This window comes from Malurus melanocephalus, unplaced genomic scaffold (genome assembly GCF_030028575.1).
Source record: "Malurus melanocephalus ecotype Western Australia unplaced genomic scaffold, MMel_1.1 scaffold_87, whole genome shotgun sequence".
In the NCBI taxonomy this organism is placed as follows: domain Eukaryota; kingdom Metazoa; phylum Chordata; class Aves; order Passeriformes; family Maluridae; genus Malurus; species Malurus melanocephalus.
Window position 1 is genome coordinate 1,950,383 of NW_026623319.1, and position 27,000 is coordinate 1,977,382.

Consider the following 27,000-nt stretch of genomic DNA (forward strand, 5'->3'; position numbering starts at 1 on the left):
GTGCCCTCAGCTGCTCCTCGTAAGCCTTTCCCTSCCGATCTTTTCCCCCTCCTTATGGCCTTCTCTGGAGCTAACAACTTAATCCCTATTTTATAGAGTGGTGCCCCAAGGTGCACGCAGTACTCAAGGTGAGACCACTGCAGAGTAGAGGGGGATTATCCCCTCCTTTGCCCGGCCATTCCCGGAGGCACAAGATGCTTTCCCGCGGCCGGTGGTGCCCAGGCGGTGCCTGAGGGTCCCTGCCCGGCCCCGCCATGGCGGCGGCRGCGCTGCCCTGCCCGGCTCCAAGATGGCGCCCGCGGCGGGCGGGACTTCCGCGGCAGAGAACGCGCGGCGCAGCCGCGATGGTCGCGGCGTGAGGCGGCGGCGCCGGCGGCTGCTCCTGCCCTCMGCGCGGCCCGGGCCGGGCATGGAAGTGGAGAAGATGGATGAGAATGAATGGAAGTACCACGGGGAAGGCAACCAGAGCCTCGTCGTCTCACACTGCCAGGTGCGGGGGAGCCCCGACCCGGGCCCGCGTGAGGGGGGCGGCCCGGCGGGAGCGGCCGCTCGGCCCCGCCGCCCGCCTTCGCTGCTTTCTCTCCCGGACGAGTTTTCTATCCCGGGGAGATCGGGCCCGTGGGGAAGTCCTGTGGGGAAGATGAGCGGGCGTTTCCCCGGGTCCTYCGTCACGGCCAGTGCGGATGGAAGGGAGAGCAAGCCGGTGGCCGGGCAGCTGCCTCCTGGAGATGGGAGCTGTGAGGAAAAGTGCTAAAAATTCACCTTTTCCATCATCCTTCCCGGGTGTGGGTGATGTGACAGGAGAAAGCGAGCTGGAGAAAGCGTGTTTTTYCCTTTGTCACCGACTCTGGCTCTGTGAGGAGTTTGAGCACTCGCTGCAGTGCTGGGCCGGGCTCCCGACTCTTAATTTTGGTTTTCGGCTTTGCCACAGAGCTGGTGTGATGTGACCCCGGCGGTCACTTCATCTCTATCCTCCCATCTACCTGTTGGTCTGGTTTTTTGTTTTGGTTTGTTTCTTTTTTTTATTAAAAAAAATCCAGTGAAAGAGATCCAGCACTTAAAGCAGTAATGATTAAACAAAGCTGGATCCAATCAAGCAGACTGTCATTTTTAACTGGCAGTGTATTCATGCTCCACTTGCACATACGTTATTTACTTAATATATTGGGATATGTGTCCCTTGAAGGAGTTTCTTCCTTTTTTTAATGGTGCCTGTGGCTGTTTTTGTGCATTTAAAAATGTATTTGTATTTCAGTTTAAAAGCTGGTATGGATTTGCCCCAGAATGTTCTTGATGATTCATAGATCAAAACTCWGTAAAGCCAGAATGATGAAATGTAGGCTTTTTGTAGAAAAAGATCTATAAGAGAGTTGAATCCTGAGAACGATTTTTTAAAATTATGTCTAAATGAATGAGTGAAAGTAGTGGACTCTTCTAATGTCTAATTTCTGCATTATAAGTATGAATTAGCTGTAAAATATTAACAAATACGAAGTCTGAGAAAATGCTAGAAATCTTACGGTGCTCTCCTAACTTTAGTAGGGGCACTTGTGTAGCTCTGGTTTTTCCCCCTCTTTTTCTTTATATAAAATACTATTTAAAAGCTATTTTTCATACAAGAAGAATGTGTATGATTTTGTTTCCTGTCACATTTTAGTTTTTAAAAAAACAGTTTTTAAAAASCAGGAACTACTCAGTCACTGGATGATGTAAATCAAGATAAATAATGGATTATTAGTGATGTAACTGTGATATCTTTAAAGATGTGGAAAGTGAGGAAGTCACCCAATGATTCAGAATAGCTGCTGAGTGTGCCAGTTCTCTTTTTAACAAAATGCTAAAACTTTTAAGATTAAGTGAAATAGATACAATTTTTTCTTTATAGACAGCTTTGAAATAGTAAAACTTACATTTTGGATCTTTGTGTCTGCTGGTGATAAGGTCTGGTAAACTTGAAGCCTATACTGTTTCGGTGCCTACTGTTTTCGGTGCTACTTGTAGCATTGTGCCTCTTACGGAAGGGACATACTTGCACGATTAATCATCGTTCTCATGATCTGGTGTGAAGTTATTCTCAGGTTTGTGTGAGCAGATCAGCAGCACAACTAAGACATTTTGACTGTCCTTGCTTCATTCTGTAGCTTCCCAGTTCATGTTTTTTTTTTGTGTATCAATGCTAGAGGAAGAGATAGGGATTTGGTGATGGAGGGAGAGACATGAGTAGATRCTCAGATACACTGTTCCAATCTGGCTTCTTACTTATATGTGCTTTTTGTTTCCATGCTCTCCCTTTTGATGCATAGTAGTGTTTTTAATGTGGAGGGGAAGTTAAGAAGTTTAAGTTTAAATAACAAAACTGCAACAAAAAAATGAATCCCCGTCCTTCTGGAGAAGAGGGCATGAGCTGCTTTGTCTTTCACAAAGTGAGGTGCAGGGTGTTGTGTTTGAACTCCTGCTCTCTGCAYCGCTCCTTGGAGTGCTGCTAACAGCCCTGTGCAAGGTCATGTCTCCAGCACACCGGGTGTGTGGGCTGGGGTGGACAGGCAGCCTGGGTGGCCACTCCTGTTCCTGGCTGTGGCTGGATTGGGGATGGACAGTAAAGGCAACAAAGACCATGAGTTCAGGGTGCTCTCCTGTRTTTACAGCTCTGCTTATTTCGTCGGGTTGCTCTGTTCCCTGTATGCTGCCCTTTAAGACATGAATGTAACGCATTGTTAATCCAGTACAGTGCCAAATTAAAAAGTTGGTCATGGAAAAGTCACATGCCCAACAAAACAGCTCCGCGGGCAGTGAGCTGATAAGCCCTGGACGCAGGCGACACGCAGCCGCTTTTCCAGTGCGTCCAGACAAAGGTTTGTCTGGCAGTGGGATGGTGGCGTCCTATGGAATGAGCTCTGTTGTTTCCCTGAAAGTGCTGTCAGTGCTCGCTGTGCTGTTTCCTCTTGCTGGTTATTAATCCTCCAGGATGTGATGGGAGTCTCACTGTGTGCTGAAATCACTGCAAGTGCGTCGCTGTTCCTTATCCCTCCAGTGAAGGATAAGGATCCTGAGGCACTGCATGGGCTATTCAAAGTCTCTTCTTACAGTGATAGTTTTACAGAGTCGCTTTAATTAGTTTGGCAGCATTTAGACAGTGATCTGGTGAATAAAGATGGAATGCCTGTCGAACATTTCCAGTTCCCATTGCTATCGCTGGAGCTCTGTGTTCACTTGCTTGATGAATGCTCAAACTTCTGTTTTCATGGATTTTTAAAGTTTCAGTTCTGGTGAACCTAAAGTTTCAGAAGATGTACAGAGCTATAGTACAAATTTCTCTGGTGATCAAGGTTTTGCTTTTGGTTTTTATTGCAGCTGTGAATGAATTAATCAAAAGGCCTTTGTGTAGTCTTTGTGCAGTCTGCTGAAGTGCTAAAATGGACAACTTTCCTACCTCATKATTTTAGGTGAAATACATGATTCATGTGAAATTCAACTTTTAACTCTTAAGAGGTGTTGGTGAGACATTCATACTATGGGRCAGATACAGATATGGCTCTACAAACCCCCAACCAAGCACCATCACAGCCAACCAGGTGGTTTAMAAAGGTTTATTTTCCCCTGAGTTTTTAGTGGAGAATCACTCCTGCKTCAAATTTGGCTTCAGATTTAAAAAGAGAGCTAAGCAGTGTTTTCCTTGCCTCCCGCTGCTCGTGAGCAGTAGAGAGAGTCCAGGGGAACCACTGCAGAACAGCTATCTCATGGTAAGTTGTTGTGTCTTTCTGCAGTGCAGATCCTTAGTTTTTCAGAAGTGAGCTGGATATCCTCCTTTGGAGTTCTGCAYTTTAATCAGTTGTTTGCTCTTACGGGGACACTTAACACTTCATTCAAAAGGCTTCAGTAGATGTTTGTAGAAAGTAGTGTAAGCAACTCTAGGAATAATAACTTTTGGTACAAGATTTCCTTTTGCTGTACTTACATGTGCTTACTGTCTGCAGCAGTTGCTTTATGAGATGAATTCTGTGCATTCCTCCTAGCCTCTCTTTTACTTCTCATGTATTGGGACATTGTGGTAACCAAAGCCTAATTTTAGAATACATTTGAACATTAAACTTGTGTTTCAGGGTGACTGTAGGGAGGCAGAAAATAGGAAGTTTTTTTTCCCAGCTTGTTTTTTATTCAGTGAGATGGTGTAGAACAGCCTTGACATGTGCTTGCAAAAGGTTGTGGTTTGTGTCTTCAGATGCCTGGATTGTTAATTATCATCTACTTCATGTCTTGGAATATTTGAGCTCCAGCAGATATTCTTGGGTTTTGGTATAGGACTTAATTAGTAAATGCATAAACCATCCCCAGAGCATAGTTGAGCTTATGAGTAGGAAAAGGAGAAGGAGGAAGGATGGAGAAAGTGAGTGAGGTGTAGCTAAGGAGACTGGAAGAGGGAGTCAGACCAGGTAATCAAACTCGCAGAARATTCTCAAAGTTGGTGCCTGTAGTGAATGAAAGATATCTGTCTCTGTGATACTTATTTTTCCTTCAAGACCTGTGGTAAAGGTGATGGATGTCCCAGTGCTGCKTTTGCAGACATCCTTCCCAACCCTTGAGCTGACTGCACAGGGGACTGTAGCGATCAGAGGTGTTGGGAGAGGGTGGGATCCTGTGCTTTAGCAACAGTCTCTGATTTCACTGCATCTGTAGCTGCTTCTGCTGGCACCTGCATTATGATGGCTGCAAAACATATGCAGAAAGTCACTTTTGAGAGGGGTTTGTTTGGGATTTTGAAATAAAATTATGAGAAGGGGCTTTGTGTCAAATCAGGGTAGATAATTTTTCCTCATAGTACCTTTGCATTATGAAATAGTTTTCCTGTGGCTGGTTGATTTTTTTTTTTAAAGAATAATGACAAATGCAGTTTTGTTGCAATAAACCTATGTAAAGAGAGGACAGGGTTGTATGTTTAGACTGAAGGGTGTTGCTGAAAGTGGAAACTTACGGTTGGAATGACTTAGCTGCAGCTTTCCTCTGGTCTTGTTTGGCAGAAAAGGATGATGCTGATCATTAATTGCTGKCTTGTTGAGAGAATCTTCTTAAGGTGCTTTTTCTGATGATGTCATTTTGTACAAGTCCAAAAACTTGTGTGTCCTGTTTCTTCTTCTCTTTTTCTGTGTAGAGTTGCCTGAGTCTTTTTTGTGCTATTAAAATTTGTGTAAGTACTGATGCACCCCAAACTTCCAAGTTGTTCCTGAGAAATTTCAGATCCCTGACTAAAAAGCAAATTTTTTTCAGTTGTGTTCTATTTTCTGTTCAGTTGTGTTCTATTTTCTGTTCAGTTGTGTTCTGATTTTTTTTTTCATTAATATCTGTGAATGCCTTGATTTAATGAAAATATAGAACAGGCTGCTGATTTCTGCATTAAAGAATCTTCAGTTAGGGAAATTTTGCTGTTGAAGATATACAACAGTTTATTAATAATGGCCTTCTTTGAATATTGCTGTCATTTAAAATATTCCACGTTCTAGTCTCTTGGTTCTTTCAAAGAAAGACACYACCAGAAAAGGTAGAATGCAATTTGTATTTGTTGGATTTTATTTTGGCTAATGGGAAAAGGCATAGTTTTGTTAAGACTTGAACTTAAACATTTTTGTCTCCTTGATGAGATTCTTCTATTTACATTCCAAACCTGTGCTAATTCTTATTTCTGATGGATTTGGGAATCATGTAATGTAGGGGAGAGTTTTGCATCTGGTTCTGTAGGATTTTCTGCCTCTTCTGTTTGTGGTTTATTTAGGGGGTTGTGGGGTGTGGGTTGTGTGTGTGTGTATGTGTGTGTGGTATTTTTTTAAAATTTCATAGGGCATTTATGTGACCTGGCTTCTCCAGTATTGTTTTTTTGGGTGTGTGCATATCAACAGTGTCTAAACATTGTTTAGCAAAAGCCCCACACCTGCACACCTTTTGCCTACTTAGACAAAAGGACAGGAAGACAGTTTGATGACTAAAGGTAATAGTCCTTCTTTCTTAGTTGTAATTGCTTTTGATTTTTATTTTAAATTTCATTTATGTATTGTAAACAAGTAGAGGAGCTTCTGCCCAATATGACTGAATCAGCTGTGAAAAAAACGATGAAAAAGCCAAGTATGTGAGCAGGGTGTGTCATCAGTGAAAAAGAAGGGAAGAGAAGCCTGTCTTGCTGTAAACAGCAATGAAGGTTTTAGGAATGGAGGGCAATCACCAGCTTGAATTGTAATTTGGGACCTTTTGTGACACCCATATTAAACTTATAATAATTCCTTATATTATCCTGTATAATTCCTTATATTGACCTAGGCTAACTGATACTCAGATACACATCTATGGTCAGTGGATTAAAAAAAAGGACAGTTTTGTACTTTTTTATATTTGGTTCTTTGGCTAAACAGGTACAACTGTSGCTGTTGATGTCATGACTAATTGGACTAACGCTACTTGAGTACAATCTACAATGCTTTTACTATAAACAGAGAATTAAAAGTTGGAAGTACTTCCAGTTCTGTGAATTAGCTGTGAAGCTTTTTATTGACACACACTTCCCCTCAGTTATTTGGTTTAGTYAACATCAAGGAATTTTAGTTCATTATTGGGATTTCCATTCCATATTGTACCAGTGGAGTTACATTTTTCTTGTCTCTTCCAGGTTTCTGCACTGAAAGGATGCTCTGAATGCAGAGCCATGATTAAAAATGATCCTGTTTTCTTCTGTTTGAGTTCAGTGCTAGCTCAAACTTGAATRTGTTCCTTTTGCAGTTGAGATCACCTTGTAACCTTCAAAACATTTTTTTTGTGTCTCTTACAAGTGCTTGTAATGCAGTGATGGAGTTTCTGTGCCTTTTCTGTGCTGCTCTTGTATCTGCCCTCAGTCGACAGTGACCGTGGGATGGTTGCTTTGGATAAAGCAGCCTGGCTGACCCAAAGCTGTGTAGGAGTGCTCAGTCTAAGAGCCTATTTTATTCACTCTTTTGGTTCTTCCTCCYTCACAGCTTTTCAGTGGCTGTTCCTTTTGCCTTAGTATATTTGTGACATGGAATAAAGTGTCAAGGAGGTGTACTGACCTCCTTGAACTGTCCTCCCTGACCTGCTTTTACTTGGGAAGGAACAGTTACTGGATTCCGTGTGGGCACAAGGATTGCTTAGGTGCCTTCTRGCTGAGTTGTTCTGGAATGCTGAGAATTATTCACTTGTTCTAACTCTCCATTTCAGTMTTTAACTTCATTCTAATCCCTATTACTCTTTTGGCTCTTTATTTCCTCTCCCCAGTTAATAGTTTCCTGGAAYGCCTCATTTCCCCAACATAACATCAGATGACTCAGCAGCTTAATGCTGGGAAATGTGTGTTAYTGATAGAGGGGGCTTTAGGGCAGCTTAAAGGAAGGAAGCTTAGGATGTGTTCTTATGTTCTGATTGGTACAACKCACCTGTTTGACAGATGGATGTGGTATTTGATACGCTGTTAAATGCTAAAGTCCATTTTTTCCTTGTGTTTCACAGCGAGGACRTCAGGGCCATGTGCTGTGCTCCCCAGACAGTGCTAATGCCGGCCAGGGCCAGGCATCAATGGGTTTATTCATCCTGYTCTCTCTCTGGTATGTGTTTCCACCTCGTACCAGTGGGTGTATCACTTGATATCATTTCAGGTACTCTGATTAGCTGGTTTGGCTGAAGGGCAGACATTTCCTTCTCACTCTCGCAGAGTGCAGTCATTAAATTCTCTCTGAATTGGTACCATCTGTGTATTGTGAGGTTATAGAAGCTTAGCTATAAAGTGAAACCTGAGGCAGTGCTTAACTCTCATGGGAATCGAGATCATAACCAAGCAGAAAAAAAAAATTGGAATGAGCACCTGAAGTCTGATGCAACCATGAGCTCTGTCCTAAGGAAAACAAGTATCAYGGGGGGTTTGCTTTCAAATAATGGTTTGCCATATTGAATGGTGTCAAGCCAGATGCCATACCAGAAATCCTTTATTCATGTTAAGAAATAAAACCATTGTTCTTCAAGGACTCGTGTGCTAAATAAGAGAGTATTGTTCCGATTTCTGAATGCTTCTTTGGACTGTGTGTGAGCAATTGCTAAACTTCCTCCATACTGGCAGGAAATGTAGCTTTCCTCACTTTGTTTTGTGTGATCTTATCCACCTTATGCAGAACCAAACTGGGTTGGAAAACAATTGTAYATGATATCACCAGGTATATTTCATTCAAAAGCTACAGAATTTTCTGACACTTAGTTTGTTTCCATCTCCCACATCCCTCCACAGAGCATAACACACTGGCCCTGGATAAGGAGACCTTTAAAAATGTCTTGTGTTGGGTGTCATGGAGGTAAGCTTTGGCTGAAGTGCCTGGGCAGTGTGGTGGGCATGTTTTCCCTGAGTTCTGTCAATCTCAGAAGGAGGAACTCTTCTCTCTGTCACTGTCCTTTCTGAGATGTGAAGAAAACACTTCTTTGTCCATTTTTCTCCTTCTCAAAATTGCATTTTCTGAATAGAAAACCATTGTTTTTTGTTTAAATACCTCAAACTAGAATTGGAATTGAAGGGGTTGCGGGATGCAGACCTGGAATAAAAAAAGAATAATTTCTTTAGTTGACATATATTGCATATAGCTCCTGCAGTGTGCTACTGCAGGAATAGCTTAATATCAGTGAAACAGTTCCATAGTTCATGTTGAGTACCATTGGAACTRTCATTAATCAGTATTTGCATACAACTGAGTTCAGTTTGTCTGCCTGCCTTGGACTGATAATTTGATAGAATGTCCTTTGTGTAGGTGTCAGTGCTATAAATCCACAGTAATTAGTTAGCACAGAATATCCACAGTGTAGAAAGTGCTTAGAGCTGGGTTTGGTAAGTTCTTGGTAGCTCCTCAGGGTCAGTGAATTAAATAACCAGCTTTTATTGTGCAAAGAAATTCAAGAGCCTTTACAGACAGTATTTTCTCTAGAAGTATTTGACKTTTACCTTCATCTCCTTTGGCAGTSGTTGGTGGTGGTGTGTGTAATTAGATGCAAAAAATAGTAGAATAAGAATTGTAGAGAGATTTGTTTACCAGTCTTTCAGAGTGTTTTGCCCCCATGTTTATGATTGGAAACTTGTGACTTTTATATGGATGACTTTAAAAGAAAGTTGTGTTTTCTTATTCTGTTTCTATATTGTATTCCTTTGTAAACAACAGGTAGGTAACTTTAAGATGTGAAATTACAGATAGGGCTCTTGCAAAAATCCTGGTGAGTTTTTAGATGCCAGAATTTATGAGGTTGTATGGAGTGAGAGAGATGATGGGTGTGGGAAGAGGGGTGGAGTTCCTTTTGAGACTTAAAAAGTTGCTTCTCAAAGTGTATTGTTTTCTACCAGTAGATCTTGCACATGTGAACACAAGTTGGGAATCAACAAGATGAGAATCTTTCCCAGTTGCAGAAGGCGATGTCAGAGTAGTGCTTTGCCTCCGGACAAAAGCAGTTAATGTGTGCTTCKTAGAATAATAATAAAGTAATAACAAATGACGTGAACCTGCTTATTTGGAAAAGGAGAAGCTGATGTTTCCCAGGCTTTGTATTTGGACAGGCTAATTCTTTGTATTTTTGTACAGAAGCTTATTTTAAACCCATGTGAGAAGAGGTGGTTAGAGCAGAGGGAATATACACATCTTTCTGCAATTCTAAGCAATTTTACTATTAGTTGAGCTGATTTTTACATAAATTTTGCTATTTCTTTCAGTGCCACCAACTCTTTTACAGATTTTTGTTACTGATATAGCAAGACACCTGAAAAATCCCTCAGTGATGCAAATGAGGTTGTTCCCTGAAGGGGAATTTCAAGATTATAGATTTGYCCCAGTTGTGTTTAACTTCTAAAAACTCTCCAGTTCAGGAAGCCTGCATTTTATGACAGTGAGGTCATAGAATAAGGTCAATATCAAACACCAAGCTTTAAAGAAACAACTGTAAGCTTTTATCCTGGTTTCATAATGCTACTGCCTAATCCAAAGTACCTGGATTGATGCCAGTCATATTTTGGCCAAACTRCCAAGAGGATTACTTCGTTTTTTGGGTTTTATTGAGTAAGATTAATATAATAGCTGTAGTAACTGCTTCAGAGAATAAAAATTCTTTCAGGTAAGCTTTTGGGGACTAAGCTGAGGACACTGTTTTTTCCCAGGACAGATGAGGACAAGAGCTGTGTGTGTACACAWGCCTCTGGTTCTGTGATGCCACAGACATCTTCTGAATATTTTCACAGCTCCTCCTACAGCTTCTTCTCTGCTCACGGGCAATCTTTAACACAATCTTTAATCTTTTTAGTTGTTGTGCTCTAATCCAAACAACTGTTTAGTGATGGGGTGCTAAAGAAGTGTTTGTCTGTCTTGTTGGGGCTCTAAACTTCAGGCTGCAGACTGAAGTGCCGTGGCTTGGGGATAGGGCTCCTCCAGAACATTTCTGGTTACATCAGCTCCAGCCCAGCGCTTGTGGATGTGTTTCCAGAGGTGCGGGTTTTGGTATCCTTGTTGCTAGTGTTTGTTTTCAGTTTTCCATAACAACTGGAAGTGGTGGTGATTGTAGTCCCAGTATGGTCCTGGAGCCGCTAAGAACATTGTTTGCTATCTGCTATCAAGCTGCTGTGTTCTCATGTGAGAGTTGTCCTTAAATTCCTTATTTGAGAGTAAGAGCASTCATGTTTGATGTTCTGATGGGTTGGTTATTTTTAGTCTTTTGTCACTAACTAGAGACTGAACATATGCAGGATTAAAAAACTTGTAGAGAATTCTTCCTTTSAGTTCATTATTTTTCTAACTTATCTTACTTCAAAAGATGTGAAGCCTTTTAATGTTTCATGTATTACATTTGGCTAAATCCATGTGTTGTTTCTTTTTTTTCCCCTCTGCTTGCAGCCTGCTTTTTTAATCTTTTTATCTCTCTGGACTATTGTGCAGCTAACTAAATATTCTGATGGTSATAGTGCCTTGATGGAAGTGGTGTTAAGCACCTCTGTAAGCCCTTCCCCTGGTTGTGGAGAAGGAAATGTTGGGAGCATTAGGATCTAGCTCCAAGTGCTGAGGAGTAGTGACAACCTCTTCAGAGATCCGTTTCCTTTGGGATTTAGGCCGATCTCATGCATGTGGATAAGCATGGTACATCTTTGGTCTTCAATCTGTAAATATAAAAAAATTGGAGGCTTTTTAACATAACTAAGAAAAACCCTCATGGCAACAACCACCCACAATATTTCCAAGTAAAGAACCAGTCAAGTGAATCAGGAATGCAATAACATGAAAAATGTGGGCCAATATTTTTGGTGGTGATACTTGTGAAGCAGTTGGCATCTGTGACACCTGATGGGTTAACTTAGTGCTGTGGAACTGGTATTGAAATTCACAAAGGGATGGATTTAGCTGAAAACTTGCTCTCAAAAAGGAAAGAAGGTTTTGACTTKTTTTGAGGCTTATTTTTGGGTTTGGGGTGGCATTTTGTGGGTTTTTTTTTGTTTTTTGCCCTCTGGTCATCTAATGGTCTTAGTAAAGTGTAATGTGGGCCAGCTGGTTAAGTGCATCTGTGAAGTTTTGTTTGAACAGTGCTGTGTTTCCTTGTGACATCTTTAGACAAACAACATGTTCTTCTTTTGCCATATATAATTTTGTCATTTTGCCAAATCRGAAATGATTCAGTGATGAATAAATACTGTCCTGAGTCCTGTGAGAGCAATCAGGTTTTCCAGAGCAGTGGCTGGAATCTTGGCTGGGAACTGATTAAAAGATAACTATCTACACCAGCCTTGAAAGACTACAGAATCATGTTTCAGAATGGATTAGAAGGGATAATCAGACCACTCCATCGCTGATCCACTTGCTTATGAATAATTAAAGCAGGAGATCCAAGYGGTTGAAACGCTGTAAGAATAACAGACTGCACACACAGCTATAGGCTCTGTTACCCATGTGTAGGCTATAATGAGAGAAAGAGAGGAAGTGTCCCCAGGAATCTTGTCAAATCCTGGTGACTGTAATTACCACTCTGGTAGTATCTAGTTTGCTGGTTGGGACACTCATCTTGCAGGACAAATCAAATCAACAGCAAGGTATCCTTTTACTTTGCTGAGAGTGCTTTCCAGATGTGGGTGAACGATGAGATTTATGGTGGGGAGAGACTTTTTAGATCTGGAACGGGCTGTGTCTGGGTTTCAGTGACAATGTCTGAATCTGGACCTAGTTTTTGTTACTGTTTTGGGTGGCACATTGTCATCAGTTTTGTTTCCTGCTCTTTCTCTCCATGTTAGTAATTAAAGATACCTGCAGCTCTCTCCCTCAGCCTGTCCAGAGACAGCTTTCAGCCCTGAAATATGGAATAGATCTGGTGCTCTGCTATGGGAGCTTTTTAATGGCAAGTAATTGGGTCAGGAAAAAGCTTGGATTCCATAAGCCTGAAGTGCAACTGGGACGTTTTGTCTGTATTGTCTTTGTCAGAGAATCTGAGTGTACTTCTGAGTGCTTCAAATGGAATGTAATCCTTTTTGATGTGTCTTGTAAGGGCCCAGATGGAGACAGAGTGGCTAAGAGATGGCTCTGGAAAACAGCTSTTTGTCTCTACCTTTGGTGGGGCCCAGTTATTTGTATCCCCATCACACCTGAATAGGCTGAACTACATCAGTGAGAGTAAATATCTTCAGGATTACATATTTAGGCTGACCAGCCTGAGGCAGGGCTGTGTATTGCTTTTTGAAGCTGCAGGTTCCTTAACACCATGTCARACTTCGATTTTAATGTGTAAAGTCTCAAGGTTTTTGACTTGTTACAAAACTGATAAAAAATGTAAAAATTACAAGAATTAGTGAGTTTTTAAATGGTTTTAAGGTAAAATATTTGTAAACCTGATGTCRTGCTGTGTTTGTATTATGTATTTACTGTGTGGAAGTTCACCTGTGTAGCTGCTGCTGGTAACTGCTAAGTGTCTCCTTAATAATTTGTAATGCTGTGCTGATATTGTAAGTGGAGTGGGCCTTGTGTCTCTTTTCCCCTTTGGGAACCTTTGATGCACAAGTGCCAGATTTCAGAGCAGTGCTGTAAAGTAAAGGAACATTTTCCTGGTGCGTTTGGTGACTGGAAATGCAGTGGCTGCCTCCTTATACTGATGGCAAAGCTGGCAGCAGACATTGCTGTGTTTGATTTCAGCTGGTGTATTTGATTTCAAGTTGAGCAAAATAACCATCTGAAATGTGCTTTTCTTTTTTGGTTTTTTTTTTCCCTTCTCACAGAGGTAGGTTGGGGAATCAGACAATTGTGCTGTTCCTAAATGCTAATGAAACCCTATTCTTTCCTATCTTCCTCCAGCGCTGTGTGGTGCTGCGGTTTCTGAAGTCCCCCCCTAACCAGAATAAGGTAAGATTTAAACATGTCCTGTTGCTGAAAGCCCTTGGGTAAACTAATAGCCAGTGTGAGAAGAAACATGAAACCTATGAAAGAGCTGTGACTGGCAGGAGTAAGAATAAAGGGATGTTTTGAAATGTGCCCGTGTTTCAGGGAGTTTGGTAACASGAGGAAATTTGAGGTTGTCTTATGTAACAAGGATGATCTGAGTGCTGATACCAAGAGCTCTGTGCAGGGCAAAGTGTGAGACTGCCATGTGTTAGAGGGTAGAGCTTTCTGTAAGGGCWGCTGTGGCACACAGACAGTGCTGGTGTTCCAGATCCATTGTGGGAGGACAGGGATGCTGAGGAAGAAAGGAGTTTTACTGGCTGTWGCCAGGTGAGATAGAACAGGAGCAGCACAGGTCTGGGGTCAGGGTAAAGGTCTGCTGTTGACCACTTGTTCAGTAGCTAAAGAGCCATGGAATTTGAACAAAGACAGGAAACATTCACAGAATGCTCTTTGTCAGTGAGTCATTTTAATGTCCTGTTACAAAAAGAACATGACAGGGCACAATTCTCCCAGTTTCTTAGATGGTACAATAAGGTTTTTCTGCTCGAGARGGAGCTGAAGTGAATTACTTAAGATTTCTTTTAAAAGGATAAAAAATGTTCAAAAACCAAAGGTAGAGCATAAATACTGAGAGCACAAGATTCAAATCCTTTTATTTCCTCAACCTTGAGAGGAGTCTTTAGAGTGTCACCTGAGAGATACAGGGAATGGCTTGAGTTGCAGCACTCCTGAACCACGGCTTTGTGAGGTTCAGTGGCACAGTGACAGGTTGTTCTGATGAGGGAAATACAAAAAGCATTGGGACTCTGCTGAGAATGGTGTGTGTGCTTAGTCTTAGGAAAAAGGAAACACAGATGAATGTAAAGTAAACATCTAGAAAGGGCATTTTGTTACTTTAAATCAGAAAGATGAATGTGAAAAGCATGCAGTTTGACAAGGGAGAAGTTGCCAAAGTAGAGGAAGGCAAARCTGGTGAACATGGGCATATGTATGAGTTATTTGATGGCATTTCTGCTCTACTATTTCACTTGAAAAAAAATTTGGTAAAACTAAAGTATGATTCAAGTCGATTTTTGAGCTGCTTATATTGGCAATATTTCAAAAATGTATCTTGTGTTTTCTGTAGTAGCCCAAGATAATAATGTTTAGTGTTAGCAAGAACAGCGAAGAGTCCAGTGCCTCACAAGAAAGGAAACAGTGCTTATCTCAATTTATAGTATAGCAGGAGAGAGCTAGACCACAACTTAAACTGCAACAGACTGACTTTTTACTTAATTTAAGAAAACAGAACATTGAGTACCTGCCCTTTTTCCTTTTTTATTTTTTAAATTTTAAGTTCAAAGAGATTGTTGCATAGTAATTTCTTTAATAATTGACAAAATATGAGAGTCGTAAAGGAAGGCAGGAAGTGACTTTTCAGTTACCCACCACAGCACTGAGGCTGGTCATACATGTTGCATTTTGAGGAGAGCTGGCTCCAGTTTTCTGCATTTGCCTTGCATTAGGAGTGTGTGGACTTTGTGATACACGATTTCCTCTAAATAGGATGTTTTGTGATTTGAATATATTTACTTATTCTGGTGATTGATTTTTTTGAAGGATTGCTTTTTCTAAGAGCAGAACAGAAGACTAAATATTTTATCTAAATTTAGAAGACTAAATATTTTATCTTCAGATCAGTAAACAAATCCTGGAGAATCTGAATTTTGGGATGAACTTACACATAGCAACAATGACAGAGGAGAAAATGTTTTTTTAGGAGTAATCTGTATYCGTGACTAGTGCAAGATGAGTTAGGTGCTGAAATGTTCTGTATTTGTGCATGAGATCACAGGTCATTCAAGGTAAACAATGCTGAAGGAARCAGTTCAAGCAAAATATTTTCTAGTAAGACCCACAATGAAATTCAGATGTGAGCAAATAGGTCTCRGTCTCTTCTGCCTAGCTTATTTGGGAAAGGCAAAGAAGTCTGGATGCTGCTTTRTATTTTTAATTACCTGTTTAATCATGAATGTGAGATTAAATAATCCAATAGTTAAACAAGATGGTGCTATTGTGAATTGTGACTTTATTGTTATGATTTAGAAATACTCAATAATGCAACTACAGGGCTTGCGTTGCTTGAGTAGAAGGTCAAGTGTCAATATTCATGGAGTGCTTTTAATTGCGTGTTGCTGTTTTAGTAGATGATCTTCTGCATGAAAGAATTTTTAAAAAAATTACTGTATAAAGCCTATTTGAGTTTTGGTGAATGAGCTGCCAGTAATGACAGATCCTTCAAAAGCTTTTCATCTTATTGTTTTTTATGTTAAAAGATGATGCTCAAGCAACCTGTTTTTTTTTGTTTCATATAGATACATCAAATATACTTGCTATTAAAAGGTGTTTTAAGCTTGATTTATAATTTTATGATTGTATTGATCCTTTTAACTGGTGAGTTGTAAAAGTGGCAGCAGTGAATTTTTATGAAGTGCTTATTTCTCAGTGTGTGTATATATGTTAAAAAACCCCAAACAAAAAAACCACCAACCTGGGGGTGCTGTGTACATCAGGAAACAAGGTCAGAACCATCTGGARTTGGGAATTAGCTGAGATTTGTTACTGGTGAGATGAGGTGATGTTCCTTTTCCCCATTCAGAATTTGTATAAGTTAAAGAAGGGGCTGTATTTTTATTTGCAATTAGTGCTGGATGTGGTCTTGCCTCCTTTCTCTAGGCTTTGTCAGTGTCTGCGTATTGTCCTGTAGCATTTTATTTCCTCTTACTCTGCTCTGTTTCTATGTTTTTCTCCTGCTCTTGTTTTTCCTCTGCTATTTTCTAACGTGTTCTAAAGTGTTGCACTTTCTTTTCCTCCACTTAATCTTATTGTAAGGAYTTAAGTGRGTTTTGTGTGTGTGTGTATGTGTTACTAAAGGACAGAGTAGCTTTGAGATTGTCTGTTGTAACAATAAAATACCTTGCAGGGAAYCAGAGTGTTCTGGAGTGCTGGGAATGGGATAATATTGCTGTAAAACTCCTTTGCTCCCTCTTTAGTGAGTAGGAGTCTGTCCAAGCCTGACTGTGCAGTTGTCCCTGTCCTACTTCCAGCACTCATGGAGCTTCCTTTCTAGCTTGGCATTTTGTCTTGTACAAGAACTTGGTGTTTCCTTAGGAAATTACAGAATCTCACATGAAGTATGATTTTTCATTGTCTGGGGCAGGATTTGGGACAGATGGCAAGTTCTGCAYCTGTTCATGCTGAGGTTTGGAATATGCCTCAGTCTTAGCAGCGATTCTCTTCCCACTCTCCATGGTCTATTCTGTAACACTCCCAAGCTTCTGCTGCTGTTGGCAGGAAGGCATGTTGGGCACCTCTTTGGACCACTGGAATTGTTTGAGCTGTTTTAAGAATAATGGTCACAGCAGATCCTGAGCAATCTCCCCCYCTTGCACCTGTGTTACTTCCTGTCTCCATTCTTCCCTGAAATCTAAGAAGAATCATCTTTTCTGACCATTTTTCTGTTTGCCCCAGYCCCTGAGATAGCAGTAGGGAAGCAGATGTAGCATGTTTGATGTGTCTGTTTAACTCCAGCGTGCACTGACTTACCAAGCTCAGCAATTAAGCCATTTGCTAAATCACTGACCAGGATGTGTGTGTGTTCTGGAGTCTTGTTTATCATGATTTCAGAGTTCAATTATTACATTTCTGTCTTCCAGACTCCAGAGGAAATACTGCACCATCTTCAAAACATCGTAGACTTCGGAAAACATGTGATGAAGCAGTTCTTTGGGGAGAACTATGTTCACCATGGGGTAGTTGTTTTGTTTTTAAAATAAATGGCTTATGTATTGTAAACCTTGGAGTGTTTGGGGGAGCATTGAGTGCCAGTGAAAGGAACTAAAAGGGTTTGCAAGATACACAAGCAGTATTTGGATGCTCTGTGCTGATGAGGTGATTGGATTGTACTCAGTGGTGTGGCTATTTCCAGCTACTGATGAAAACTGTGGTCATTTCTTTGCCCTGTGTAAGGCAAGAGGGGGCTGTGTGTGAGAGAGGTTTTTAGACTAACTACAAAACAYGGGGAAAAATGTGGTTCATATTAATTGTTGAGGTTTCTGTGCAGTCACAGGTCACCTTTTCCCTGGCTCTGTTCTTCAGGGTGGCCAGATCTTGTTCACTGAACATCAGAGGAGTTAAAAAGTTACAGCTTCACCTGAAATTTGAGTTACATAGTTCTGCCTTGGAAGGGTGGGATGTGAGACATGGGACTTGTTCATTTGTGGAAAGGACAAAATGATGCAGGTTCCTTCACACACATTAAATTTGCAGTGAAAATGCACTTTCTCATGCATTTGTTTAAATTAGGTCTTGGTTTTTATAGTGGAGCAGGTGTTGCATGTGATTGCAGGTACAGGTGTTCACAGACAATCAGAGGGAGAAGCTGCTGACTGTACTTCGTGTAACCCACTGTACTTTGCTGTTCCATTTTAAGACTCCCAAACTGGGTATTMATTTTTCCATTAAAATGTCTTTTTTTTTTCTCCCCCAAACAGGAAATTATTCAACTGCCTTTAGACTTCGTAAGACAGCTCTGTTTGAAAATCCAGCCAGAGAGGCCAGGTAAGTGCCAGGGATGGCATTAAGGGGGGCTTCCTCAAGCTGTAAAGCATTTTGCTTTGTTCTAAAGTAAAAAAGGATCACGCTTCAGAGTATMAGGAGACTTTTTTAATACTTACAGAATGATAAGTTGATCATTTGTTGTGGAAAAAATGGTTTGTGTTTTAAATTAAAATAGTATCTGATATCTCTAAAATGGGCGAAGAGATGGGTCCTTGTGGTGCTTTGCTCCCAAATGTTCCTGGGGATGGCCAGAAATGTCTGCTTTAGCAAAACTCCTTGAAGATAAATATGGTATTAAATCAAAGTACTGTAGTYAGTGCTTTGATGCCTTTGGTCCAGGAGAAAAATGGAATAAATTTACATGTGAACATAGGATATGCCATTGTTGATTTTTCCTCACTTGTTTGAGAAGCAGTTCCACGGTGCCAGGAGCCAGCAGGGAAAGTTAATAGTGTCTAATAAAATGTCCATGATACTCTAGTAGAAGTGAATGATAGAATTTGGTTTTATTTCTCAAAGTTAAACTCTGTGTGTCCATAGCTGCTGGGGCTTGAAATGTGATTGTGAGGAAGTGTTCAGGTGCTTCACAACAAATCTCACTGTCCATTTTTTACAGGAATTTTTTTATRCCTCAAGGAAAGAATTTCTTTCAGTGTTACCCTTCACATAAGCCTGTGTAACATGCAAAGGAGCTTCTCTAATATTTCAGATTCYTGTGTCTTTCTGATTTGGCAAGTGACTTTCAGCTGTGAAGGTGTGAAGTATGTACTTTTGCTTCAATTTAGAAAAAGAATTTTCAACATTTTGTTGGAGACAGAAGGCTTCTTGCCCATCCTGGTGAAGGAGTATGGCATGGCAGGCTGGTGTCTGAGGCTTTGTTTTCTGAGATTCATTTTTTCTRTTGCAATATATTTTTCAGAGTTGGCATTTTTCTTAGCAATGGAAACTGTAGCAGAAATGTGTATCCTGTGTGTCTGTTTAGTTGCCACAGGTACCTGAAAATCTGGGACTCCATGCTCCTGTTAACTTGGAACTAAAATATCTCAGACCTTTCTATGCCCCAAAGGATGCACGTGGAGAGAGGTTATTTAAAGGCTTTTTATGCAGAATGCTCTTAAGTGTATGATATTCATGCCARTTTTCAGATCCTTTTGACTCAGCTGAGGGATGGTAGGTCATGCCCAGTAAGCAAACAGGAGATCACATCTTTGAATAAATACCTTAAGGAGTCTCTTTACCTCTTGTTGGCCARTCCATTTCCTTGCTGTTTCAGGCCTCACCTTTCTTGGGATGAGCTGGGAGCTGGCCATGAACAGCAGCTCTTGGGACACTCCRTATGCCTGGGACAGTTTGGAGGAAACTGAAACCAGGCGTTGATCMTGGGGAGGGCAGATTTGTGCAAGTGCATAATTGGCTAAAGCTGATAAACTGCGTGTCCTGTCCTTCCAGGCTTGTTCCCACGCCCCACCTGGCGAACGAGACGGCTACAGAGTGAACAAACATCCCCACCCCTAATTTCCCTGTTTGTGTTGTTTTTCCCCTGCTGTCCCAGAGTGTCGCTGTGACAAGGACATGGACACGCTGAGTGGTTACGCAATGTGCCTTCCCAACCTGACGCGGCTGCAGACCTTCCGCTTCGCCGAGCACCGGCCCATCCTCTGCATCGAGATCAAGGTGTGCAGGGGCACAGCAGCCTCAGGGCTTGTTTGCAGTTTTTAACTACGCACCGGCCCCAGCAGTTTTCAAGGAATGCAGCAGTGGGGGAAGGCAGAGCTCACTGCTTYCACTGTGACCCATAGGAGGAAATAGCCCCTTCCCTCTTCCAATTGTGATCTTTTGAAATTTGGTGAATTCCCAGGTGTTACTARGCTTTTCTGTAGGCCACAACAGTTTTGCGTCTTTATTTTTAARAACAGTTGAGAGTAATTCAGCTTTTAAGTGCTGATATTTTAAAATTGTTTTTTAAAATCTCCCTTTAACTAATAGGAAAGATTTGCCTATTGTGTGCCTTTATATTTCTATAGAGAGAGRAACATTTATATTTACGATCTTCTTTTGTTTGTTTTAGCCAAAGTGTGGCTTCATTCCTTTTTCCAGCCATGTTTCACAGGAGATAAAGCACAAGGTGTGTCGTTACTGTATGCATCAGCATCTAAAGGTAATTATTAAATCACCCTGCTTTCCTTTGGCTGTACTGTGCTTTATTTGCTGTTCCAGGCTTGYTTTCCTGTTGAAGCTTGCTCAAATCTCCGATATGACTAAAGCTGGTAGGTGGATACACAGCTGAGTTGCTGGGTGTGAATTTGTTTAGTGAGAGAWGGAACAAGTTTTGTGGGAAGCTGGAAGCAAACAAATACAATACCAGCCTTTGGGGACTATGAATGCTGTGATGGGGTAAACTCTGATGTGGAACTTCCTTCCCAGATCAGCTCACCAAGTGCATTCTGTGATTTAGAACAGACAGCATGTAACAGGCACGGAGTTCATGGATTYGTGCTGCTGTGACCCTGGAATGGTGTGACTGTGACTCCCTGGGATTTAACGTGACCTTTCTCCCTTGTGAATGCAGTTTGAGTGACTTGAGTTAAAAATGACCAGGAACACCCACAATGGTTGTGAATTGTGTGTTCAAAGGGGTTTAAGTGTCCTGACCTTTGAAGGCAGGATGTCAGTGCCACACCCCTGGCTGTTCAAATGAGTGAGCAGCTATTCCAGGTAGAGTGGGTAACAGCAGTGTTCTGGGTTTTCCACAGGTGGCCAACGGAAAATGGAAGAGACCAAGTAAATATTGCCCGTTGGATCTTTTCTCAGGGTAAGGATTCTGTGGTTTTGCCAAATCTGCATTACAGATTTCTTGCTTGGATTACTTAGCTTTTCACTGAGATGTTATGGATGATCAATACTGGCTCGTCTGACTTTCACAGTGATTATTTCTGTTGGTATCTAGTTCTTTACACCTATCTCAGCAATCAGCTGCCTTTTGCTGCATAACATTGCACCCAAGTTTCGTTTAGTCAGAGCTGAAGTTCACTTTGCCTTTGCAGTGACCTCAGCATGAGTAATGTGSATGTGCTCACGCCAGGTGTGAACATCCAAAGGCTGTGATAAAACATTCTTGGCTTTATTTTGTTTTCCCTAGAAATAAACAAAGAATGCACTTTGCTTTGAAGAGTTTATTACAGGAGGCACAGAACAACTTGAAAATATTTAAGGTAAACAGTTAAATTTTTGCTTGCTTTTTTTGCTTTGGCTTTTAAACAATTTGACTTGAGTATCTRAACAGTCAAGATTTTACTTTAAACCACCATCACTGTTGGACCCCAGCAAAATAAAGAAAAGGGAAAGTTCATAGTTAGATTCCAGGTTAGGATAGATAAATAATAATTTCCCAGAATTCACAGACTCACAGGATATCCTGAGTTGGAAGGGACCTATGGGATCATCAAAAGTCCAGCTCCTGGCCCTGCACAGGACACCCCAGCAATCCCACCCTGTCCCTGAGAGCATTTTCCAAAAGCCTCTGGAGCTCTGACAGCCCTGGGGCTGACCATTCCTTGGGAAATGTATTAGTGGGAAAGAATTGCTGAGGAACAACTAATAGAAAAGGTCTCTTAAGGTGACTGGAGTTAGAAAACTTTTATGTGCTGTTTCAGGAAGAAGAAGATGGAGAACTTKGCATGTTACTGCAAATACTTTGTTTTAAATTCCTGTTGGAGCACTGATGCAGGCCCAAGGCACAGCAGGCCTCACTGAGGAAAGAAAGTGGTATTCCCTGGCAATCATGTAGGAAAAATATGAGGCAGTAACTGACAATTTGTGGAGATTTTCAGATTAATTCTAGGAAAGAAGATTCTTTCAATTTCCAATATGAAATCACTGAATTACTTTTCATTCAAATTACTATTTGAATTACTTAAACTCTATGACCCATCCTATTTTTGTATTAGTGTAGGTAGCTATCACACCTTTTCTGTCCCCTTKCACAGCCTTCCCTTTGCCAGTCTGGGCTGGTGGAAGAAGGGTGTTTCACACGGTGCTTTTCCACTCCTGCCATTATTCAGAAAGAAGTGAAGTGTGCCAAGTATCATTCACCTGTATTGTTCTGATTCCTTACAGTTCATGAAGTTGAGAAACTAGCACTTGATTTAAACATTGATTTTGCTTCTCATTCAGAGGTTGTTACCTGGAGGTTCTGATTAAACTTATAGAGGGCAAATTTGTAAGAGATTGGGAATGTTGTGTATGTCTGTATGCAGATTGTTAAGCTAATAAACCTTTTCTGTGGTTGAAAGATTAAACCTGATGCTTTGAGTAGCTCAATATGAATAATTTGACTTCCTGACGTGCCTAAAGCCTTCCTTTTTTCCTTGTTTCAGAATGGGGAACTAATTTATGGCTGTAAGGATGATCAGGACTGTGTCTGTGACTGGAACGAACTTGCTCGTCACTTAAAACCCTTCTTTTTCCCTTCCAACGGGTTGGTCAGTGGCCCCCACTGCACAAGGACAATTGTTAAGGAATTAATCCACGTGATAACCATGACGCTACTAAGTAGCACCGATACCTGCAGGGCAGGTGACATGAAGACAGTTCCCCTTTCACAAGGGAGAAGCTACTGTGAAGCAAGTGCTTTTAATAAGGAGCTAGTAAGAAATGGTAAGGGATAATTTKGTAAAAACTGACAATAATTAACTGTTCACRGARYCCCRGAATGGTTTGGTGTGGAAAGGACCCTTTACAGGCTACCTGGTCCAGCCCCCTGCCATGGGCAGGGACACTTCCTGCTAGACTAGGTCTCAGTCTTGTCTGATGGAACAATTTAGATCTTTGTCTCTTGATTATTATTACTGATATGAGAATGGAAACAGGGGGATGGCATTTTAGAAGAGTTCTGAGCTGTGTGGCTGCCAGRTAATTGTTCTTAATATGACGTTGTAGTGAGCACTTAACAGCAMTGTATCTAATGACGGGGTAAAAATAAATTCAGGAGGTGGCAGAGGAAAAATGGAAGAAAATACCAGTTKGAGCTGATAACAATCATAGGTATTCCAAATGAGTGGGGAATTTCTATGTTGTATGTGATGAAGTTTGCTGCTTTGGTTGGTTTATTACAACATCTGTATTTTGCCTTTCCTTGCTCCTCCTATCAGCCCTCACAGGGCACAGCTCATGTTCTTTTCTTCTGGTAAAGACAGAAGTCTGAATACCAGAGGGAAAAGCAGTGGGAAGTGAGAGTTGAAAAAGTGTAAATGATGTTAATTCCTCAGTGCATAAGTTCTGTAAAGCTCTAATTATTCAAGATGYTCCCAGTTATCCTAATTACACAATAGCACATTTCTTACTTCGCTTTTGAGGACCTTTTTCACTGCCTGTGGTTTGTTGTAGTGTTGGAGAAAGAGCTGTCTTAGACAAATTACAGCAAATACAAATCTCTTGATATTGTATGAAAAAGACCCCAGAGCTGAAATACTAAATTATTATGTCAGCAGTTGATACTGTTCAAAGTGAATTTGCGGTGACCTCACACTCAGATGAGAAATTTCTCTTGTGGACTCAAACAAGCAGATTGCAGTGGATGTGGGTGTGTTTTGCTGTTTGTTTTTTAGGTAGTTTGTAGAGCTTTATACCAGGTGCTCTGTTCTTCAGCTCAAAATGAGCTGTTTAAATGTGCAGCTCAGTATCCGCCCCTGGCACTGTAGTTTGGAAACTGAAGTGTTTTAAGGTTTCCCCCTCCCTGTGACTGGGCTAAAAGTATTCTAACTTTTGAACAAGCACGTGTTGTAAATTAAAGCTAAGACTTGTGTCTGCCTTATTTTAAAATGCGTTTTGTTCTAGGTAAACATAAATTGGAAAGCTCTGGTTTACCGAGGGGTTGCCTCCTTTATAAAACCCTTCAGGCTCAGATGCTTGACATGCTGGATATTGAAGGACTCTATCCTTTGTACAGTAGAGTTGAACAGTACTTGGAGGAATTTCCTGAAGAGAGGTAAGACTTGGTGGCTTTTCTTTTCAGTCCTGAGTAACCAGGATTGCAGACAGAATTGGCTCTGTGCACACACTCTTGTAACATTGCACGCCTTTCCTCATGGCACTCCATATTCTGAATTTTTAATAAAGTGCCAGCTAMCGTACAAGATGAGTATTATTTTTAAAAGTTTTGATGTTGGTCACTTTGGCCTGAATTTTTATTAATGATTGTGGGAAGCTCACAACCGGCTAAGAGAGAAAAAAGGCTCATTTTCTTAGTTGTGTGTTTGCAGAAAGGTAAAGGTACAGTAAAGTGGGTGGTTGGTTTCTCCTCTCCCCTGTACCTGCAGAGCTGGGAATGTCTGCAGGGATAWTGATGTTTTGCAGTGCTGATTGCAAGCTGCTGTGTTTTTTAACTCAGAGGAGGCTTATTAGTGTAAGTACGATCAATCCTTCTCTGGGTGCTGTTCCTCTCCTGTGCTCACACGAGGGCACTCTGGCTTCACTCAGGAGTGGCTGCTGCTTGTGCAGTTACAGGGAACAGAGCACTGGAGAATGCGTTCTTTGACCTGCGGGGTTTGTGTGGGACAGACCCTGCTGGGAGAGGTTCAGCTTCTCAGCAGGGCTCAGCTGTTCAGAGGGGGAAGGAAGGAGGCCAGGACACCCCCCATTAGCACATGGTGTGGATGAAGGCCCTGTCAGATATGCCTKTGCTCTCAGTTTATACCTTTTAAGTACAAAATAATGTACTATAATACATATATAAAAGAAATCTCTGTATATTATATTTCTTAYATATATTTTCAGCAATGTTTCTGGAGGTTCTGCAGACTGCTAGAAACCCATCCTTTTGCAAAAAACACTTGTGATACACAGGTGGCAGTGAATTGAGCCACGTTTATAAAACCCCATACAATCCAAATCCTAAACAGCAGCAAATCTTGAGTGATACGAGAACAACAGAGACTGTTGTGATGTTGGCTGGCAATGAGTTAATATTTGGACATGGCCATCAGTGTTATTGTTGGGTTCTTCTGAATATCTGGACTGTTGAAGAAAGATCACACTGAAAAACCAGTACATCATTTTGGCTGTCTGTAAATCTTTTAACATTTATTTAGAAGTACATTACAGATAGATGGACCTTACAATGAAGCATTTTATGAGAAGCTGCTGGACCTTTCCCTGGAAGACGATGGGACAGTGGCTTTTGCATTAACAAAGGTACTTCTCAACTTCTTGAGGTTGTTTGATCTGTGTTAATTAACCTCTGTCTCAGGGCTGGATAATGGATGGAGGCTTGTCAGGGTCTGTACTGTTAAAGTTCTTCATTGTACCAGGGTGCATGTTTATAGCAGATGCAGTTAAAAACAAGCCTGTAGCACCAGTTCTTGAGAGAAAAATAAAGCTGTTTATTTGCTTTCTACACTGAGGAAGCATTTGCAGGAACTGGAGGATTTGGCTTTTAGGAACATGATGGGTAGGAAATAAATATGATTCGTATACAGGATGCTGCAAAAGCACCTGCTCCTGCCAACCTTCTGTCACAGAGAATTTCCAGTTCTTAAACTGCCAAAATCCCAGTACAAGGAGTGCAGTGCTGCCTTTTGTAAGGAACAGGACACCTTACTACAGGCAAACACCAATCTAAGAGAAAATGTGTGTTTTCTATTGTGCAGGTGCAGCAGTACAGAATAGCAATGACTGCTAAAGACTGCTCCATCATGATTGCCCTTTCCCCCTGCCTGCAAGATGAATGGTAAGAGCTGCCTGTACCTGCCTTGGAATGACTCCAGTTATTTAGAAATTGAAGGTGTTTGTACTGTCCAGACAATTCAATCACTTAAGAAAAATGTGGGATGTGTGTGTGGGGGGTGGTGTGTCCAAATATTTGGCCGTGAGCATTTTTGAAAGTTCTGATTTAAGACATTTATGACCAATGTTCTCTTTCTGAAGAGTGTTAAGTTGATCAAAAGGATCCAAGTTTTATATTTATTCCATTAAAATTTGAATTGACTGTTCATAGTAGCTCTATATGGTTTTAACTAGGTATGGTTTTTCTGTCTTGGTGTTCTCATAGGGAGAATTGCCTTTAATGGCCTAGTTAGAAAAAAAACCCAAGGTAATAATCAAGAGGTGACAGCTTTGGCTGTCAGGCAGGAGGCTTTGCCACAATATTATGCATGTTGGCTTTTGTCAGCAGTGCTAATCTGTTCTTCTGCAGGGGGCTTTGCTTTACCAGAGCCCTTTTATTTTTAGGGAATGCTGTTTTCTGCATTTGTCCTGCAGCTCTCAGTGAAGTGTTARTGATGGACATGACTTGTGCAACGGCTGCCTTCAGCACTCCTCCATCCCTCAGTGTTCTTGGACAGCAGTTCCCATACAAAATGTTTTATTACCTTGAACCTAAGCAGGAGTTGCAGTCATTTTTTTTCTTTTGCTGGTTAACAAGGCTGTTGTTTTGTATGCACCACCTAGAAACAGCTTAGATTTACTAAATACAGTGAGAGTAATGCTTGACTTCAGCTTGTGGAAGCTGAAAGGAAAATGACTGGAAGAGATGCCAGCAAGGTTCCATCAGGACTGGTTAAGCTGGAGCTATAGTTTCCTCAGTGCTACATTAGCTGCAGTTTATTTTCTTGGGCTCCCATGAAAGTTCTAAGATAAACATTAGAGTCACTTTTGCAAGGGGACATATAAATTAAAAATACTGGTTTTAGTGACTCAGATGTCCAATGTGGTTTTATTTTCCAGCTCTGAGCAAAGACCTGTGGTACTGACATCCAAGTCCAGATTCACCTTCTCTGTTTCTGTGCTGGACCTGGACCTGAAGCCCTATGAAAGCATTCCCCACCAGTACAAACTTGATGGTGAAATAGTCAACTATTACCTGAAGAATGTACAGGCCAAAGAGGACCCAGTTATGTCCAACCTCTTCAAGGAGAATGAAGACTGCACATTAGTTCTCCATAAAGTGTAACCATTCCCTTAAGGTTATTTTTATTCAAACACATGA

The 27,000-nt window shown here is 41.1% G+C and overlaps 1 protein-coding gene across 1 annotated transcript; it reads left to right on the forward strand.

The window, feature by feature from the left end:
- Positions 1 to 331: 331 nt before the first annotated feature.
- IPPK (inositol-pentakisphosphate 2-kinase) lies at positions 332 to 26,999 on the forward strand. Its single transcript, XM_057368077.1, has 13 exons — positions 332 to 490; positions 13,332 to 13,379; positions 17,114 to 17,209; positions 17,951 to 18,017; positions 19,570 to 19,691; positions 20,086 to 20,175; positions 20,771 to 20,829; positions 21,157 to 21,229; positions 22,394 to 22,673; positions 23,853 to 24,003; positions 25,106 to 25,208; positions 25,664 to 25,743; positions 26,739 to 26,999. The coding sequence occupies exons 1-13, from the start codon at positions 410 to 412 to the stop codon at positions 26,962 to 26,964; spliced, it is 1,476 nt and encodes a 491-aa protein (XP_057224060.1). The 5' UTR covers positions 332 to 409; the 3' UTR covers positions 26,965 to 26,999.
- The last annotated feature ends 1 nt before the right edge of the window (position 27,000 follows it).

Coding starts and splice junctions, on each gene's coding strand:
- IPPK (XM_057368077.1), top strand. CDS start 410: ATGGAAGTGGAGAAGATGGATGAGAATGAATGGAAGTACCACGGGGAA. Junction 13,380..17,113: donor CCCCCCCTAACCAGAATAAG/GTAAGATTTAAA, acceptor TCTGTCTTCCAG/ACTCCAGAGGAAATACTGCA. Junction 18,018..19,569: donor AATCCAGCCAGAGAGGCCAG/GTAAGTGCCAGG, acceptor CTGCTGTCCCAG/AGTGTCGCTGTGACAAGGAC.